The sequence below is a fragment of the Salvelinus namaycush genome, chromosome 13 (genome assembly GCF_016432855.1).
Source record: "Salvelinus namaycush isolate Seneca chromosome 13, SaNama_1.0, whole genome shotgun sequence".
In the NCBI taxonomy this organism is placed as follows: Eukaryota; Metazoa; Chordata; class Actinopteri; order Salmoniformes; family Salmonidae; genus Salvelinus; species Salvelinus namaycush.
Genome location: NC_052319.1, coordinates 15817186 through 15836295, shown reverse-complemented (window position 1 = coordinate 15836295; position 19110 = coordinate 15817186). Strand labels below are relative to the sequence as shown.

General features: G+C 40.5%; 1 protein-coding gene across 2 annotated transcripts in view; it reads left to right on the top strand.

The window, feature by feature from the left end:
* The first annotated feature begins 319 nt into the window (after window positions 1–319).
* LOC120058285 (contactin-associated protein-like 5) overlaps window positions 320–19110 on the top strand; it is an 81615-nt gene continuing 62824 nt past the window's right edge. For both annotated transcript variants that reach the window (XM_039006835.1, XM_039006834.1), the window contains exons 1-3: window positions 320–460; window positions 9221–9368; window positions 16407–16610. In XM_039006835.1, the coding sequence (XP_038862763.1) occupies window positions 335–460; window positions 9221–9368; window positions 16407–16610 (478 nt within the window). In that variant the 5' untranslated portion in view covers window positions 320–334. The remainder of the gene's footprint in view (window positions 461–9220; window positions 9369–16406; window positions 16611–19110) is intronic.

Here is a 19110-nt window from a genome sequence, read left to right as displayed (position 1 = left end):
CTCACAGCCCTACAGACATAATAACTGCAACAGTGACCAGTGACCAAATACAATCCCACTCTCTCCCACACACTCTATTTTATCTCTGGCTGGAGCTTTAAGGAAAATAATCTTTCTCACTGGAGATAGCTGTCTGGACTACCTATCTGTTTGGGTTTGTGTGTGTGTCTGTCTGTCTATCTACTCATGCTGTGTCACACCTAGCCATGCTAGGTCACTCTTTGCACCTTCCTGTCCTGAAATGTTTTTTCTTTCTCTGGTCTCAGGAGCGGGAGGCTGGTCTCCCCAGGTGACAGACAGCCAGCCGTGGCTGCAGCTGGACCTCAGGGACAGGATGGAGGTGACGGCCGTCGCCACACAGGGGCGCTACGGCAGCTCAGACTGGGTCAGCGGCTACCTGCTGCTGTTCAGTGACACTGGCCTAACCTGGAAGCAATACCGACAGGAGGATGGGGTTGGGGTGAGTCTCCTCGCTAATGATTTCTGTACCATGAAAGGCTCTGTTCTCTATTTGAATCCTTTAAACATTTTTGCAGGCTGTGTTCAATAATATGTGAGAGCTTCTGTTCTATAACTGTCGTTATCATTCCCCATGACAACGCCTGGAAGAGGCGTCAAATAAAGCTGTATCTGACAGTAATGTCAGACATCCTTGGGAAGATACATACAGTGGGGCAAAAAAGTATTTAGTCAGCCACCAATTGTGCAAGTTCTCCCACTTAAAAAGATGAGAGAGGCCTGTAATTTCCATCATAGGTACACTTCAACTATGACAGACAAAATGAGAAAAATAAATCCAGAAAATCACATTGTAGGATTTTTAATGAATTTATTTGCAAATGATGGTGGAAAATAAGTATTTGGTCAATAACAAAAGTTTATCTCAATACTTTGTTATATACCCTTTGTTGGCAATGACAGAGGTCAAACATTTTCTGTAAGTCTTCACAAGGTTTTCACACACTGTTGCTGGTATTTTGGCCCATTCCTCCATGCAGATATCCTCTAGAGCAGTGATGTTTTGGGGCTGTTGCTGGGCAACACGGACTTTCAACTCCCTCCAAAGATTTTCTATGGGGTTGAGATCTGGAGACTGGCTAGGCCACTCCAGGACCTTGAAATGCTTCTTACGAAGCCACTCCTTCGTTGCCCGGGCGGTGTGTTTGGGATCATTGTCATACTGAAAGACCCAGTCACGTTTCATCTTCAATGCCCTTGCTGATGGAAGGAGGTTTTCACTCAAAATCTCACGATACATGGCCCCATTCATTCTTTCCTTTACACGGATCAGTCGTCCTGGTCCCTTTGCAGAAAAACAGCCCCAAAGCATGATGTTTCCACCCCCATGCTTCACAGTAGGTATGGTGTTCTTTGGATGCAACTCAGCATTCTTTGTCCTCCAAACACGACGAGTTGAGTTTTTACCAAAAAGTTATATTTTGGTTTCATCTGACCATATGACATTCTCCCAATCTTCTTCTGGATCATCCAAATGCTCTCTAGCAAACTTCAGACGGGCCTGGACATGTGCTGGCTTAAGCAGGGGGACACGTCTGGCACTGCAGGATTTGAGTCCATGGCGGCGTAGTGTGTTACTGATGGTAGGCTTTGTTACTTTGGTCCCAGCTCTCTGCAGGTCATTCACTAGGTCCCCCCGTGTGGTTCTGGGATTTTTGCTCACCGTTCTTGTGATCATTTTGACCCCACGGGGTGAGATCTTGCGTGGAGCCCCAGATCGAGGGAGATTATCAGTGGTCTTGTATGTCTTCCATTTCCTAATAATTGCTCCCACAGTTGATTTCTTCAAACCAAGCTGCTTACCTATTGCAGATTCAGTCTTCCCAGCCTGGTGCAGGTCTACAATTTTGTTTCTGGTGTCCTTTGACAGCTCTTTGGTCTTGGCCATAGTGGAGTTTGGAGTGTGACTGTTTGAGGTTGTGGACAGGTGTCTTTTATACTGATAACAAGTTCAAACAGGTGCCATTAATACAGGTAACGAGTGGAGGACAGAGGAGCCTCTTAAAGAAGAAGTTACAGGTCTGTGAGAGCCAGAAATCTTGCTTGTTTGTAGGTGACCAAATACTTATTTTCCACCATAATTTGCAAATAAATTCATAAAAAATCCTACAATGTGATTTTCTGGATTTTTTTTCTCATTTTGTCTGTCATAGTTGAAGTGTACCTATGATGAAAATTACAGGCCTCTCTCATCTTTTTAAGTGGGAGAACTTGCACAATTGGTGGCTGACTAAATACTTTTTTGCCCCACTGTAGCTAGCTAGTTTGCCACCTATCTGTCAACTCAGAAGCACTACATGCTGACTGCAATGTTTGGGTTTGCTGAAGTGGATTTGAGTCAGACTAAAAGTATGAAAGAATGACAAAAAGTCTATGGAAGAGTGACACTGCTAAATAAGACTCTTGGATAAGAAACATATGACTCAGTGTCTGAGCTCTCTCTATCTTCACTCTGCCAGATACCAGGGAGTTTTAATCCGCTCTTTCAAGTCTTTACTTCATTTTAGCATTCCCATGAGGGACAGAGTAACAGTTGATCAAGATTTTTTGAGTCTTACTGTTTTTTGTTCCTGTGGTTTGGAAATCCCAACTTGGATTTGAAATCCTAACAAAGGAGGGCTTTTGCAGATGCACGTACTCATCAGGCAACTATACCCCATGGACAAACATACACACATGTTCCTCTATCACACACTTCCAGAGTGTGGAATAAGAATTGTTATTCATGTCCACTGATGATTTATAAATATTGCACTTGGCTCTATTTTTTCCTCTCAGATTCAATGTGTGAGCAGAGAGGAGAGGAAAAACATGCACCTGTATGGCCAATGCAAAGTCACATTACAGGAGAAAAGATTGATTGACTTATCATGTCCATTTTTTTGGCCTCGTCAAAATGGATGCAGCATCTCGACCTGGAGGTGTGAACTTTTCATCACTCACACGCTCAGAAACACATGGATGACAGAACACCTTTTCTTCTTCTGGTACAGTATGACTGAGCTCAGCTGCTGCTCATGTAGCAGTCATATAGGGTAGGTCCAGCTATAGACCAATGACACTCCTATATCATAGAGGCGTTGCAGATGGGTGCCACGGCAATTTCAGTGACCTCTCTATTAGTTGGTGTCACTCGAAACCAAGCAGTCATAAACCTTGCAGTATTGTTGTTGGTGTGAGAGGTGTAGGATCCATTAGATTCAGAGTAGTGGCCATAACTGTGCTTGTGCTGACAAGCCAGCTTAGGGCTCTTATAGAGCTGACATTGACACATATCTCTCCACACCCTCATCTCTCTTCATCTCCTAGCCTTTGTCACTTAACGGCAGGTGAACCTTGATTCCTCGTAGTGGAAAGTGCTGAGTGCAGTGGCTTTCTGAGTGCTTGTTCCTACACAGTTATTACTGTCATCGCATGTCTTCCCCAAAGACATGCATTTTAGACGCTTTCATGCCTCATAGGTTGTCATCTCAATAATAGTTTTCAAGGGCATAGTCTATACTCAGTGGTACTTTGCTTGACATAAATGCATGTACTTTGTCTGTCATGAAAGTATTGCCATTCAAAGAAAGGAATGGAAATTGCCAAAATAAATGTCAACAGCCTTGTTAATAAAAAGAAAAGCTATAACTTTGAGAGAGCATCATATTTTTCTGACAGATTAACAAATTAAAAAAATAGATCAAGGTAATGATGGTTATTTTTGGTTAACCATTATATAGCAGTTGAAAATGAAATATTTCTCACGAAATGAACTACAATTCTGCCACGCAAGTTACATCGTAATTGTTTGATGGTTATGTATTTGACATTTGAGATGATAAATGATAACCTTATAGCAGAGGTCATAGGCTAATTCCGCCTACAGGGCATGTATGAAAGGGTTAACACAACATTAATTATGTTGCACACCATAATGTTCTAAAAGGTGCTGATAACCATAAGAATGAACATGTATTTTTCATTGAACCTTTATGCCACTAGCAAATCTCATTAGGTTTGTGCTTCTATTCTCCGAGAGACTTTGCCCTTGATAAAGAAGCAGCGGATGTCACTCATTCAAACCATTGTGCTGAAAAGGTTTCCCAGGTTCAACCCACTCTTCATTTTCCATGAAGTGTTTCAGTGATTCTTTTGATGTAGGAGCACAGCACTTTTCAGAAGCATATTATTTATTTTTTTAATTGACAGGGGCACCTTTTTTAGAAAATGGTATTCATTGACATGCTGCTGGTAATTTTCACCAGGTTTCCAAGATCAAAGTCTGTGAAAGGCCAGAGCAGCTACAACATTGGCCTTTCTGCATACAAATGTGGAGAAAACGGAGCCGACGATATAAACAGGTTGTGCTTTGTTAAAGCCTTTGCTTCTTGAAGCCATCTTTTACCTTACATTTTATGTCTCATGTATGTTTTGAACCTTGCGAAAAGGGTCACATAAGGACATTTGCATACATTATTTGTCATGCAATTATGTAGGCATTATAAAGGGCTTATGGAGGCTTCATTAAACATTCAAAGTGTGACCGATAAACAGATTAACAGACCTCCCATTAGTGCCGAATGCTGCTCCCAGGCTCTCATTACCCCTGATTGACCACATGACCAGATACATCAGATCATGTGCTCTCCATACTTTCGGTTCATTTCTAATATCCAGCTCTCAAGTCTTCCATTACAGAGAGGCTTGAGCAGCCCACAGGCCAATCAATATGGAGTCTATTACCATGTGAAGATTGGGTGCAAGAGCATGGTCTGATGGTCAGTGTAGATCTTCTCCGGGTCTAATTGATGGAAGGTTCGTTGGGATTGTCGAGGGGATCGGAAGCTCCAAACTGATGCTGAGTAGTTGGCGAGAAGAAGACACATTTATCTCCATGGTTTGATATCTCACTTGTTTAACACATAGCTTAATATTAAACAAAGATTGGTGATGATGATGATGAGTGAAAGTTAACTTCCAATAAACAGAGGTTAACGGTTAGCTTGGATTATATTTGAATGACAACGTACACAAACGTTTATACATTTTAGAAAAATATGACCATGAATATTTAAAAAAAATCCCTTTTTTGGTTTTGGTAATGATTTATTAATTTGTTTTTGCACTACATCGTAAATGTATTGTCTTTTTTTCTAGTGCATAAAAAATCCAGAAAATGAAACAGAATTTTCTGTTACTTAGTGCAGTTGAGGTGGGAATTCCGTCTGCAGCTGTTTGTCCAAGGATGTGTTCATAAATTGCCTCCAGTGTGTCAGAGTGCGCTCTGGGCCGTTCGTAAATTCAAAGTGTTTCGCTCTGGAGCGTTCAGAGCGCACTGGAGGCTCTGGCCAAGTATTAGGGTTGTTCCGAGCCTTCTGACCTCACAATGGCAGTCAAGCACCAAAAACTGGCTAAAGTTGGCTAGCTTGCTAGCTACTTCCAGAAACAAATGAGAGAACACCTAACTCTGATCATTTTACTTGCCCTAGCAGAGCTGGTTAGACTGTTTTCATGTTATCAAGAGGGTTAGTGACTGTAACTGTGCTGCTGGCGACCATTTAATTCTGTTTTTTGCCGAGTTCATAAATTAATCAATTGTTCTGCGCTCTGGCATACTCAAATTGGAGTAGCCAGAATGAATTTACAAACGCACCCCATATCAACATCTGGCAAGTATTTGTGAAGAAGTAGACATGATGATATTGCTCCCTATCTGGTACTTTAACTAGACCCATAATGTCACATACTGGCCCATTAGTTGTCCTCAAACAGGAATTAGTTGGTCCCATTTCACACATGCAGAATATTTGTCAGCAGCAGAATTAGCAATGATTATGGTCCATAGTCTCTGCAATGTAGTAGCTTTCTAGTTTAGCTAACAACAAACTAAAAGTCTTTCTGACTTCAGAGTCTGGGAAGGCTGCGTGATGTTGTAGGCACGATCCAATCGATAATGGGGTCTGGGCTTTTTTACTGATTGGTTCTCCTCTGTGTCTTTCTGACTCAAACACCCGCATGTACAACCACACAACCACAGCCCTCCAGCTCCGCCCCTTTACAATACAACTGTTTGATTTTCAAATCCAAACAACATGAGGTCTCAACCCCCCAGGAGATATATATTTTGAGAGAGAACCAATCAAACAACAGCACATTTCTGCACGAATACTCCATTTACAACGGACTCCTGTCCAGACTAGTGTGTCACATCTCTCCCTTGCTGTGTACCACGTGAGTCAGCCAGGCTAGTTACTTCCCTGCATTTTACTAGTTTTCTAATTTTCAAATGATGACGTCAGGAAATTGTAATTTCTTTTAAGGAGCTTCATCAGTTTTTCCTTAGATCCTAAGAAATATGCTTTTCTTGAGTAGCAGTAGTACATGTTTGGTTAATGCGTCAATGTGTTTTCTGTCTCCATTGTTGTTATGAGTCAATATTGTTTCAATGGCGGTTCTGAGGATAGCAAGAGCTTGATTCCGTAGATATCAATATGGGAGACAGCATCCTTTCAGATAAATAGATATTTACTAACTTAAACAAAGTATACCAACATCTCATCAGATCACAACATCTGTGATTATTAACTCATATTTATTCCATATCAGAGAATGGCTAATCATATATCAGTATTTACAAGTATGTTTTTGTTAAATGTTTATCTTCAGTTTCTGATGCCTCAGACAGAAGCGATGCAACATGTACTGTGATGAATAATGAACTCATCTTTTCTCAAAGTTTCTGTCCCAGGTGCTATTCTGTGTTTTCTTCCTCATTGAACAGAGTAAATAATAGATTGTCTCTGATGTTTGCCTATGTGCAAGTGTAGCAGAGCATCAGAGACAGTGGAATGAAGAAGCGCTTGGCGTAACCCCCTGGGAGAACTTGGCTGCCTTTGCCTCCCCTGTAAGCCCGGTAACCATGGCACTCAGGTGCTCTTTGTGTTTGACACATAGCTAAGTCCGCCCGGCTCAAGGGACCATATAAAGCATCTTTCTGCAAGGGGAAGGAAGATACGTTAAAGCTTGTACAGTAGCTAAAAGAAACACTGGGGCATTCTTTTCTAAAACTCAATACATCTTCATGTACTGTTTGTATGTTTGTTTTGCATCGAGTGAACAATGCTTCAAAATAGTAGAAACTATCCTCAGAGAGCTTTCATATCCTTTCAAATGTCTACAAGACACGAGGAGACATGCCATTTGCCTATGTTGTTACAATATATTGTTTTAGAATTTTGTTATCCTAAATTCTCGTATAGCAGGGGAGTGAATATTTTACCCTAGAGCTAGTGTGCATTCATGTGCTGACGTGCATGACGTTAGGGACCTCATCACAGTAGAGGAAGAGTAAAGAGTCCTAATGAATGGGAGGGAGGCCGTTGGTTCAAGAGTCGATACAGGAATAGAAATAATGAAGTCACTGTGGGGTTAGTAGCTGTTTATGTGGACAGTGACAAACCTAAACCCCTGTGGTCCAATGGGAGATATTCTGTCCCCTCAGGGTTCCAGCCAAAGACTCTGGTTCACATCTGCACGGTAATTGGGCGGATGTGTTGTCGCCATTTTTTCAGATCTGGAATAACAAGGGTTGTTCTGGGACAGGGTTTAGTTTCCATTGCGCTTTAAAATAGATCACTCTTGCGGGAGACTGATGTTCCTGATATGACGCAAGATGACTGCTGGGACTTTTGTAAAGCAAGCTGCAAAGCTTAAGGTCACTGTCCCTGCTGAATCACTTGTTGTACATGTGTTTCCAAGGTCACACACACCAAGTAGAAATAAATCAATAAATGTACTCATCCATTTCGCTCCAAACACCAAACAAAAAATGTGTCTTAGGTCTGCTGTATATGACTAATTTGAGAGAAAGAGATGCCGCTCATGACGATTTGTATTACCTTCGAGGGCCTGTATGTGTACTCACTCACTCACTACTCACTCAACTCACTTTCTCTAACTGAATAGAGTTTAACCATGATTCTTGCAGCCAACAGGGAGACATGCAGATACTGTCTCTGGGTCTTACCCAGTTCAACACAAACCTTTGGGCTTGACAGTATGATTGAATCATTCATTATAAGTCATTTTAGTGCTGATTCCCTTACTTCATTTTCAAGAGACAGAAATGTTACAAAGAGAAAATGACCGATCAGTATTGCATGCCTATACTGTTGATTTAAGGATTTAATGAAGAGTATCATTGACCCAAACCACACTAGATAACGCTGATAGATCTATTCTATTGAATTATTATCTACGTTCTAGGTAAGGCATTTTCTTGTATGCTATTGATGAGATGATTATGAAATGCTAAGATATCCTGGACATATAGGAGAGATTTTAATATCAAGAAATTAGATGGCAATATAGTATTGCATTTGTATATTATAGTCATTAGGGGAAAAACATTTTGGGGGGGGAAGTGCCTTGAAAATATATATAAATAAACAAATCCTGCTATATAAATCCTAATGAAAGGGGGGGGGGGGAATCCAATATTATGAAAGCTGACACTTGGAAAACAGAAAAAGGAAAACTATGATGAAATTGCACCATGCAGGGTATAGTATATGTTCCAGGCCATTCTAATTCAAACAGAATACTAATGACTTCATGCAAATTGAATTGTAAATAGCTTTTGCCATGTTGTTATTCATATTGTGGTATCAAAGTGTTTTCATTAAGTAAAACAGTGTGCACAGAAGCCACAGTACAACATCGCAACATGCAGGACAGAATCTGCATGATTATGAATTCACTGTATGGGTGTCCTTAGTCCGTATCTAGTGACCATGATATTTTGCATACTGTGTGCGTGTGGGTGTAGGCCTATGTGTCTAAAGACACTATGACACGTGCGTGGAAGGTGTTGATATGTACTGGGACTTGTTAACAAAATATGTAACAAAACATTTATTGTACAGTTGAGAACTACCATCTGTACAATGGATGGAGAACAAAGAGAGTTTGTCCATTTGTGTTGCCCTCAATGTTTCCTTTGAGAATGGATGAATGTTCAGTCATGGCTTACACAGTAGAGTCGATGATGTGATTAAGATGATAAATATGATGAGTATCTTCATTAAATTTGCATTTTACTTTTCCACCTCTCAAGGTTCGTTTCAGGTTAATGTAGTGACGCTGCATGAATGATGAAAGACACTTAATGCATCTTATGTAACCCTTCTGCCTGTTCTCCTTCCTCTCTGTGTGTCTCCAGAAGTTTGTGGGGAACGTGAACGCTGATGGTGTCGTCCACCACAAGTTGTCCCACTCTATCAGAAGCCGCTTCCTGCGCTTCGTCCCGCTGGACTGGAACCCCAGTGGCTGGGTGGGACTCAGAGTGGAGGTGTACGGCTGTGCCTACAGTGAGTGACCAGACCACCAACCTTACAGAAAACAAACGTGTTCAGCTAATTTCACAATAACTCCATACACATTGAGCTAATATCATAATGTTCTGGCAACTGTGATTCCAACCCATTTGGTTATTCACTCTGTGGGACTCCTGGACTGCATTGGACATTGCTCTAACAAGAGCATGTTCAGACCTGTCCAGACTCTAACACTTGTCATTGGGGCTTGTCATCTATCATGGGGCTGATTGTATCCCCATGTTGACGGGGGAATCCATGAGAAAATAGCATTATGCTAGCCAGTAATGTCATTGTAACCATCCTGTACATTTTTGCCCACTATTTAATAAGATATACAGTATCTGCTAACTGAAGAGACATTTCCTTCTGGCATGCCTTCCTTCATACAAGATCAAAGCAAATACTGACGGAACACAGTCCTCACCAGTTAATAGAGGCAGACAGTGACAGCCAGCCAGGCGTGCCAGTTGAGAGCCAGTCTCTGCCTGGGTAATGCTAAATAAATAAAGGGGAGTAACTGGGATGCCTCTCACACACTTTCTGAAGCAGCATTAACTGGATCAGCCAGTGAATTACTGCTCTGTGAAAGACAGTTACAATTAACCCTGAGTGAGCACTTTCATAATGCCGAACTGTTCCACAGCATGATCCCTGTATTAATGTTGGATGAATGTGTGCTCTGCTAATAAATGCTGCGTGACATGCACCTCAATGTTAAAATGAAACTCCGGAGTGCTCTAACAACGAGCAAATACAGAGGGGAAGAGAAAAATCTTGGAGCCACGCATTACCATTGAACATGTCATAGATGACAAAGTTGCACTTATAGGTAAGTCCTTGGAATCTGTATTGGGCTCATCATAATCATTATGGAAATCTTGCTGATAGGAAGGTCTGACTTTTATACATCCTCTAAAATTATTTACAGACATGCATAGGATCCGGGCACAATCAATGACTGTGGTCGGTACTGCCCAAATTAGCATAATTCAAACATAGCATGTCTACTTTAATTACACCAACAGAAGAAATATTTCAACATTAGAATGCAGATTTCATTTCTTAATGTTCACACACTTATTGCACATCTTGTTAATGTCATCTGAAGGGCCGTCCTTTGCCTGTAGACTGAGTCACGCCCATGTCTCTCCATCTCATTTTGTTTTTCATTCACTAGACCCTCAGACTTCAGATCTATAAAGGGTAAAAACGATTTAACTTACTTTCACAGCTAATCACGTGAACAATTCTTACTTTTGTTCTGAATATTTCCCATAATTGCCATAATGCCTTATTGTAATTGACAGGGTTGGGTAGGTTACTTTCTAAATGTAATCTGTTACAGTTACGAGTTACATGTCCAAAATTGTAAACAGTAACATAACTTTTGGATTACATAAACTCAGTAACGTAATCTGATTACATTCAGTTAAGAGGCATTAGAAGAAGACAAAAATGTATGTTACCAATTTAATGACATCTATTGCAGGATAAATCATTGTTAAAGTTTACATAGCTGGCCATATATGGATGTTACATTTTACTTCATGGGTTGGTTATGTGGACTTCTTCTAACCCATCGCTTTCTACTACATATAATAATACGATTAAATTATATATTTACAGTTCAAAACTTGATGTAGCAACTACAGATTGCCCCTTTAAGTCTAATAAAAGTGTGCGAGTTTGAGCATGTGTCCATTAGGCCTCTGGATTTTTTTGTTTTTTATCAGCATGAATTAGATTGAGCAATAAAAGCCTGACTTTTAGGCTGGAATCCGCGCTATGCAGCTGTTGCAAAAATGCATTTTTCACTGGCTGTCCACTGGTTTCAAAAACAATGATTGATAGGCAGTTTAAACTTCTTGAATTCAACCATTATTGGGTTCAAATACACATTTAGATTTGTGAACAGCCATCCACAACAACCACGTAAGGCGCAAATAGCTAAATGAGAGAGCAACAGTGTGATTCACATCAATGCGCGATGTAGACATCGATAATACAGTGGCAAGAAAAAGTTTGTGAACCCTTTGGAATTGCCTGGACTTCTGCATAAATTGGTCATAAAATTGTATCTGATCTTCATCTAAGTCACAACATTAGACAAACACAGTCTGCTTAAACTAATAACACACAAACAATTATACGTTTTCATGTCTTTATTGAACACACCGTGTAAACATTCACAGTGCAGGGTAGAAAAAGTTTGTCAACCCTTGGACTTAATAACTGGTTGACCCTCCTTTGGCAGCAATAACCTCAACCAAATGTTTTCTGTAGTTGCGGATCAGTCGGGTCTCAATCGGGTTCAGGTTAGGACTGGGCCACTCCAGAAGGCATATTGTCTTCTGTTGAAGCCATTCTATCGTTGATTTACTTCTGTGTTTTGGGTTGTTGTCCTGTTGCATCACCCAACATCTGTTGAGCTTCAATTAGCAGACAGATAGCCTTACTTTCTCCTGCAAAATGGCTTGATAAACTTGGGAATTCATTTTTCCATCGATGATATCAAGCTGTCCAGGCCCTGAGGAAGAAAGCCACTGCTGTAAAAAAAAGAAGATCTGTGCCTCGACACAATCCTGTATCAGAGCTCTACGGACAATTCCTTCGACTTCATGGCTTGGTATTTGCTCTGACATGCACTGTCAAATGTGGGACCTTATATAGACAGATGTGTGCCTTTTTAAATGATCAATTGAATTGAATTTACCACAGGTGGACTCCAATCAAGTTTTAGAAACATCTCAAGAATGATCAATGGAAACAGGATGCACCTGAGTTAAATTTTGAGTCTCATAGCAAAGGGTCTGAATACTTACGTAAATAAGGTATTGATTTTATTTCTATGGGGTATTGTGTGTAGATTGATGAGGATTTTTTTAATCCATTCTAGTATGAGGCTGTAACATAACAAAATGTGGAAAAAGGTAAGGGGTCTGAATACTTTCCCAATGCAATGAATAAATATATACTGTACCAGTCAAAAGTTTGGACATACCTACTCATTCCAGGGTTTTTATTTATTATTACTATTTTCTACATTTTAGAATAGTAGTGAAGACTTCAAAACTTTGAAATTACACATATGGAATCATGTAGTAACCAAAAAAGTGTTAGACAAATCAAAATATATAGAAGAGGACTGGCCACCCCTCATAGCCTGGTTCCTCTCTAGGTTTCTTCCTAGGTTTTGGCCTTTCTAGGGAGTTTTTCCTAGCCACCGTGCTTCTACACCTGCATTACTAGCTGTTTGGGGTTTTAGGCTGGGTTTCTGTACAGCACTTCGAGATATTAGCTGATGTACGAAGGGCTATATAAAATAAAATTGATTGATTGATATTTGAGATTCTTCAAAGTAGCCACCCTTTGCCTTGATGACAGCTTTGCACACTCTTGGCATTCTCTCAACCAGCTTCATGCAATGCATTTCAATTAAAAGGTGTGCCTTGTTAGAAGTTAATTTGTAGAATTTTTTTCTTTCTTAATGCGTTTGAGCCAATCAGTTGTGTTGTGACAAGGTAGGGGTGGTATACAGAAGATAGCCCTATTTGGTAAAATACTAAGATATTATGGCAAGAACAGCTCAAATAAGCAAAGAGAAACGACAGTCCATCATTGGTGCTATAATGAAACTGTCTCTCATGAGGACTGCCACAGGAAAGGAACACCCAGAGTTACCTCTGCCGCAGAGGATAAGTTCATTAGAGTTACCAGCCTCAAAAATTGCAGCCTAAATAAACGATTCACAGAGTTCAGGTAACGGACACATCTCAACAACAGCTGTTCAGAGGAGACTGCGTGAATAAGGCCTTCATAGTCGAATTTCTGTAAAGAAACCACTACTAAAGGACACCAATAAGAAGAAGACATTTTGATGGGCCAAGAAACACGAGCAATGGATGTTAGCCCGATGAAAATCTGTCCTTTGGTCTGATGAGTCCAAATTTGAGATTTTTGGTTCCAACCGCCGTGTCTTTGTGAGACTCGGAGTTGGTGAACGGATGATCTTCGCATGTGTGGTACCCACCGTGAAGCATGGAGGAGGAGGTGTGATGGTGTGGGGGTGCTTTGCTGATGACATTGTCTGTGATTTATTTAGAATTTAAGGCACACTTAACTTGTTTGGGATAGAGGGCAGCATTTTCACTTTTGGATGAATAGCGTGCCCAGAGTGAACTGCCTCCTACTCAGTCCCAGATGCTAATATATGCATATTATTATTAGTATTGGATAGAAAACACTCTGACGTTTCTAAAACTGTTTGAATGATGTCTGTGAGTATAACAGAACTCATATGGCAGGCAAAAACCTGAGGAAAAAAATCCAAACAGGAAGTGGGAAATCTGAGATTTGTAGTTTTTGAACTCACCCCTATCGAATAAACAGTGGGATATGGGTTAATTTTCACTTCCTAAGGCTTCCACTAGATGTCAGTCGTCTTTAGAACGTGGTTTCAGGCTTCTCATGTGAAGGGGGGCCAGATGGAAGCTGTTTGACTAAGGGGTCTGCCTACAGCCTCGTTCTCAAGTCATGCGCTTTCACTTGAGAGTTAGCTCTCGTTCCATTGCTTCTCTACAGACAATGGAATTCTCCGGTTGGAACATTATTGAACTTTTATGATAAAAACATCCTAAAGAATGATTCTGTACTTAGTTTGACAAGTTTCTTCGACCTGTAATATAACTTTTTGAACGTTTCGTCCGAATGGACCAGATCGCGCTTTTGGATTTGTTTACCAAACGCCCTAACAAAAGAAGCTATTGGAACATAAATTGACAAAAATTGACATTATCGAACAAAACAAGCATTTATTGTGGAACTGCGATTCCTGGGAGTGCATTCTGATAAAGATCGTCAAAGGTAAGTGAATATTTATATATGAATAATATGAATAATGTTGACTACCCAACATGGCGGATATTTCTCTGGCTGGTTTGGGCTCTGAGCGCCGTTCTCAGATTATGCTTTTTCCGTGAAGTTTAAAAAAAATCTGACACAGCAGTTGCATTAAGGAGAAGTGTATCTAAAGTTCCATGCATAACACTTGAATTTTCATCAACATTTATAATGAGTATTTCTGTGAATTCATGTGGCTCTCTGTAAAATCATAGCATGTTTTTGAACTACTGAACATAACACACCAATGTAAAATAAGATTTTTGGATATAAATATGCACTTTATCGAACAAAACATACATGTATTGTGTAACATGAAGTCCTATGAGTGTCATCTGATGAAGATCATCAAAGGTTAGTGATTAATTTTATCTCTATTTGTGCTTTTTGTGACTCCTCTCTTTGGCGGGAAAAATGGCTGGGTTTTTCTGTGACTTGGTGGTGACCTAACATAATCGTTTGTGGAGCTTTCGCTGTAAAGCATTTTTGAAATCAGACACTGTGGCTGGATTAACGAGAATTTTATCTTTAAAATGGTGCCTAATACTTGTATGTTTGAGAAATTTGATTTATGAGATTTCTGTTGATTTGTATTTGGCGCCCTGCTATTTCATTGGCTGTTGGCAAGGGGTTCCTCTAGCGTGATGGTGTGGGTGTGCTTTGCTGGTGATACTGTCTGTGATTTATTTAAAATTCAAGGCACACTTAACCAGCATGGGTACCACAGCATTCTGCAGCGATCCCATCTGGTTTGCACTTAGTGGGACTATCATTTGTTTTTCAACAGGACAATAACGCAACAGACCTCCAGGCTGTGTAAGGGCTATTTGATCAAGAAGGAGAATGATGGAGTGCTGCATCAGATGACCTGGCCTCCACAATCACCTGACCTCAACCCATTTGAAATGGTTTGGGATGAGTTGGTGCACAGAGTGAAGGAAAAGCAGCCAAAAAGTGCTCAACATATGTGGGAACTCCTTCAAGACTGTTGGAAAAGCATTCCAGGTGAAGCTGGTTGAGAGAATGCCAAGAGTGTGCAAAGCTGTCATCAAGGCAAAGGGTGGCTACTTTGAAGAATCCCAAATGTAAAACATATTTTGATTTGTTTAACACTTTGTTGGTTACTACATGATTCCCTATGTGTTATTTCATAGTTTTGATATCTTCACTATTATTCTACAATGTTGAAAATAGTAAAACATTAAGAAAAACCCTGGAATGAGTAGGTGTGTCCAAATTTCTGACTGGTACTGTATATATATATTTATATTCCGGACAAATTTCTTCATTCTTTACTTTTTGGATTATGTGTGTCTTGTTTTTTATTGCTAGGTATTACTGCACTTTTGGAGCTTGAAACGCAAGCATTTCGCTGCACCTGAGACAACATCTGCAAATCTGTATACGTGACCAATAAACATAGATTTTTGTTATTATTTTTACTTATTCGATTGAGTAAACAATTCTAAGAGGTAGGGGGATTCTAGAATTGTGTTTGTGTGTTTACGAATGTGTTAAACATTCTTTAAATACATGATAGCAAAGTCATGTCTTTGATACAATGTAATGTAAACGTTATTTGAACAGCTTGCCCAAACACATCAAGTTTTCTCCTACTCATTGCTGATTCCCTTGTTTCTCTAGGCACATCACCCTCCCTCAGTTCTGTGTTGGAATAGCAGGTGCATGTTAGAGATTGCATTATTTATTCAGACAGCTTTGCTTACAGAAACTGAATCCCATCAGAGAATATAATGTATTCAGGCTTTAAAAACAGGAATTCAACATTTCTCCTGCTGCTGAACCTCAATACAGTATATCTTCAGTTCAGGCCCATCCACATGAACTGAGCATGGAGCAGAGGCGCAGTGTTAGATAATGTATTAGACAGAGCTAGAGAGTTGTGATAAAAGTACCTCAGAATAAATAGAAAAAGTTTGACATATACTTCCAATCAGAATTTGTGGTGAAAAGTCAATTCTGTAAAAAGAAATGTAACTTGCCACTTCAATTCCTCTCAAAAGTACTGGCAACAGAAAACTTACAGCTCAGACCTGACACAGAGTGCCATAACTGAGGACATTTTCTAAAAAGCAATGATTCTTTGATCTTCTTTCAATCCTCATCTAGAATCGTACGTGGCAGACTTTGATGGCAGAAGCTCCCTGCTCTACCGGTTTAACCAGAAGTCCATGAGCACGGTGAAGGATGTGATCTCGCTGCGATTCAAGAGCCGCCAGGCTGAGGGGGTGCTGCTCCACGGAGAGGGTCAGAGGGGCGACTACATCACTCTGGAGCTGCACCGGGGCAGGCTGGCCCTCTACCTCAACCTGGGTGAGTTTGTCACACCGGGGCAGGCTGGCTCTCTACCTCAACCTGGGTAAGTTGCTGGCCCTGCACCTCAAACTTGCTCACATAGGTCAGGGGTTAGAGGTCAGAGATTAGGGATCATGGGTAACAGGACACAAGGCACTCTGGGTAAGGATGGAGGAGTCCTTTGAACCTTAAAAGGAGTCTGGGAAGCAGTCTGGAAAGGGTAACTGGATGTTTGTATTCTACTCCCCTTCCAATTACCACTGCACCTGAGCTCCATTTACTAGCTGGACTCGGACTGTTAAGGATCCACATTGTGAGCAGTTGAGCAGGGAAAGATCATTCTTAAAGGACAACTGCACTTCCTGATTTGGCCTCATTTTCATCAATGCTCATTAAGAAAAGCTTGCTGCCATCACTGAATGCAAATTTGGTTGACATCATGGGAAAATCATGGGAAAATCAAAAGAAATCAGCCAAGACCTCAGAAAAAAGTTGTAGACCTCCACAAGTCTGGTTCATCCTTGGGAGAAATTTCAAAATGCCTGAAGGTACCACATTCATCTATACAACCAATAGTACGCAAGTATAAACACCATGGGACCATGCAGCCATCATACCGCTCAGGAAGGAGACGCGTTCTGTCTCCTAGAAATGAACGTACTTTGGTGTGAAAACTGCAAATCAATCCCAGAACAACAGCAAAGGACCTTGTGAAGATGCTGGAGGAAACAGGTACAAAAGTATCTATATCCACAGTAAAACAAGTCCTATATCGACATAACCTGAAAGGCCGCTCAGCAAGGAAGAAGCCATTGCTCCAAAATCGCCATAAAAAAGCCAGACTATGGTTTGCAACTGCACATGGGGACAAAGATCGTACTTTTTGGGGATGTCCTTTGGTCTGATGAAACAAAAATAGAACTGTTTGGAGGAAGAAGGGTGAGGCTTGCAAGCCGAAGAACACCATCCCAACTGTGAAGCACAGGGGTGGCAGCATCATGTTGTGGGGGTGCTTTGCTGCAGGAGGGACTGGTGCACTTCACAAAATAGATGGCATCATGAGGAAGAAAAATGATGTGCATATATTGAAGCAACATCTCAAGACATCAGTCAGGAAGTTAAAGCTTGGTCGCAAATGGGTCTTCCAAATGGACAATGACCCCAAGCATACTTCCAAAGTTGTGGCAAAATGGCTTAAGGACAACAAAGTCAAGGTTTTGGAGTGGCCATCACAAAGCCAAGGAGGCCTACAAACCTGACTCAGTTACACCAGCTCTGTCAGGAGGAATGGGCCAAAATTCACACAACTTATTGTGGGAAGCTTGTGGAAGGCTACCCGAAACGTTTGACCCAAGTTAAACAATTTAAAGGCAATGCTACCAAATACTAATTGAGTGTATGTAAACTTCTGACCCACTGGGAATGTGATGAAAGAAATAAAAGCTGAAATAAATCACTCTACTATTATTCTGACATTTCACATTCTTAAAATAAAGTGGTGATCCTAACTGACCTAAAACAGGGAATTTTTACTAGGATTAAATATCAGGAATTGTGAAACAAATCAATTCTAAAAGCTTTAACAAGAGCAAGGTATTGTGTTTCATTTGAAAACAGCATCACATTTTGTAAAAGCAGAATATTTCAGGTCATCCTACCCCCTTAACCTTTGACCCCCTGACAGCTAATTCCATGGGTGAAAGCACATGATAATTGTTTTTAGACAGACAATTTGGCTAAGGTCTATGTAATGTTCCGACTTCAACTGTACATATAACTAGGAATAAAGTAACAAATAGCAAACAGTAGCATCAGGGTATGTGATGAGTAAAAAAGGTTAGTGAAAAAGGTTTAATGCAGATAGTTCGGGTAGCTATTTGGTGAACAATTTAACTAACTATTTAGCAGTCATTGCTTGGGGGTAGCTGTTCAAGGTCCTGTTGGTTCCAGACTTGCCATGCGGTAGCAGTGTCACCTCTACTCCCACTCCTCCCCTCCGGCGTTTGGTGATGCCGGTATACTATCTACCGGTCCTGGTATCCATCATTACGTGCACCTGCAAGTCATCATCAGACACACCTGGACTCCATTACCTCACTTATTACCTCCCCTATTTCTGGCACTCCCTTTGGGTCTTTCCTTAGGTTCTTTCCGAAAGTATTCACTCCTCTTGACATTTTGTTGTGTTACAGCCTGAATTCAAAATTGATTACGTTTAGATTTTTGGTCACTGGCCTATACAAAATACCCCATAATGTCAAAGTGGAATTATGTTTTAAGACATTTTTACAAATTAATTAAAAGTGAAAAGCTGAAAAGTCTTGAATCAATCAGTATTCAACCCCTTTGTTATGGCAAGCATAAATAAGTTCAGGAGTAGATATTTGCTTAACAAGTCACATAATAAGTTGCACGAACTCACTCAGTGTGCAATAATAGTGTTTAACATGATTTTTGAATGACTGCCTCATCTCTGTATCCACATATACAATTATCTATAAGTTGACCAGTGAATTTC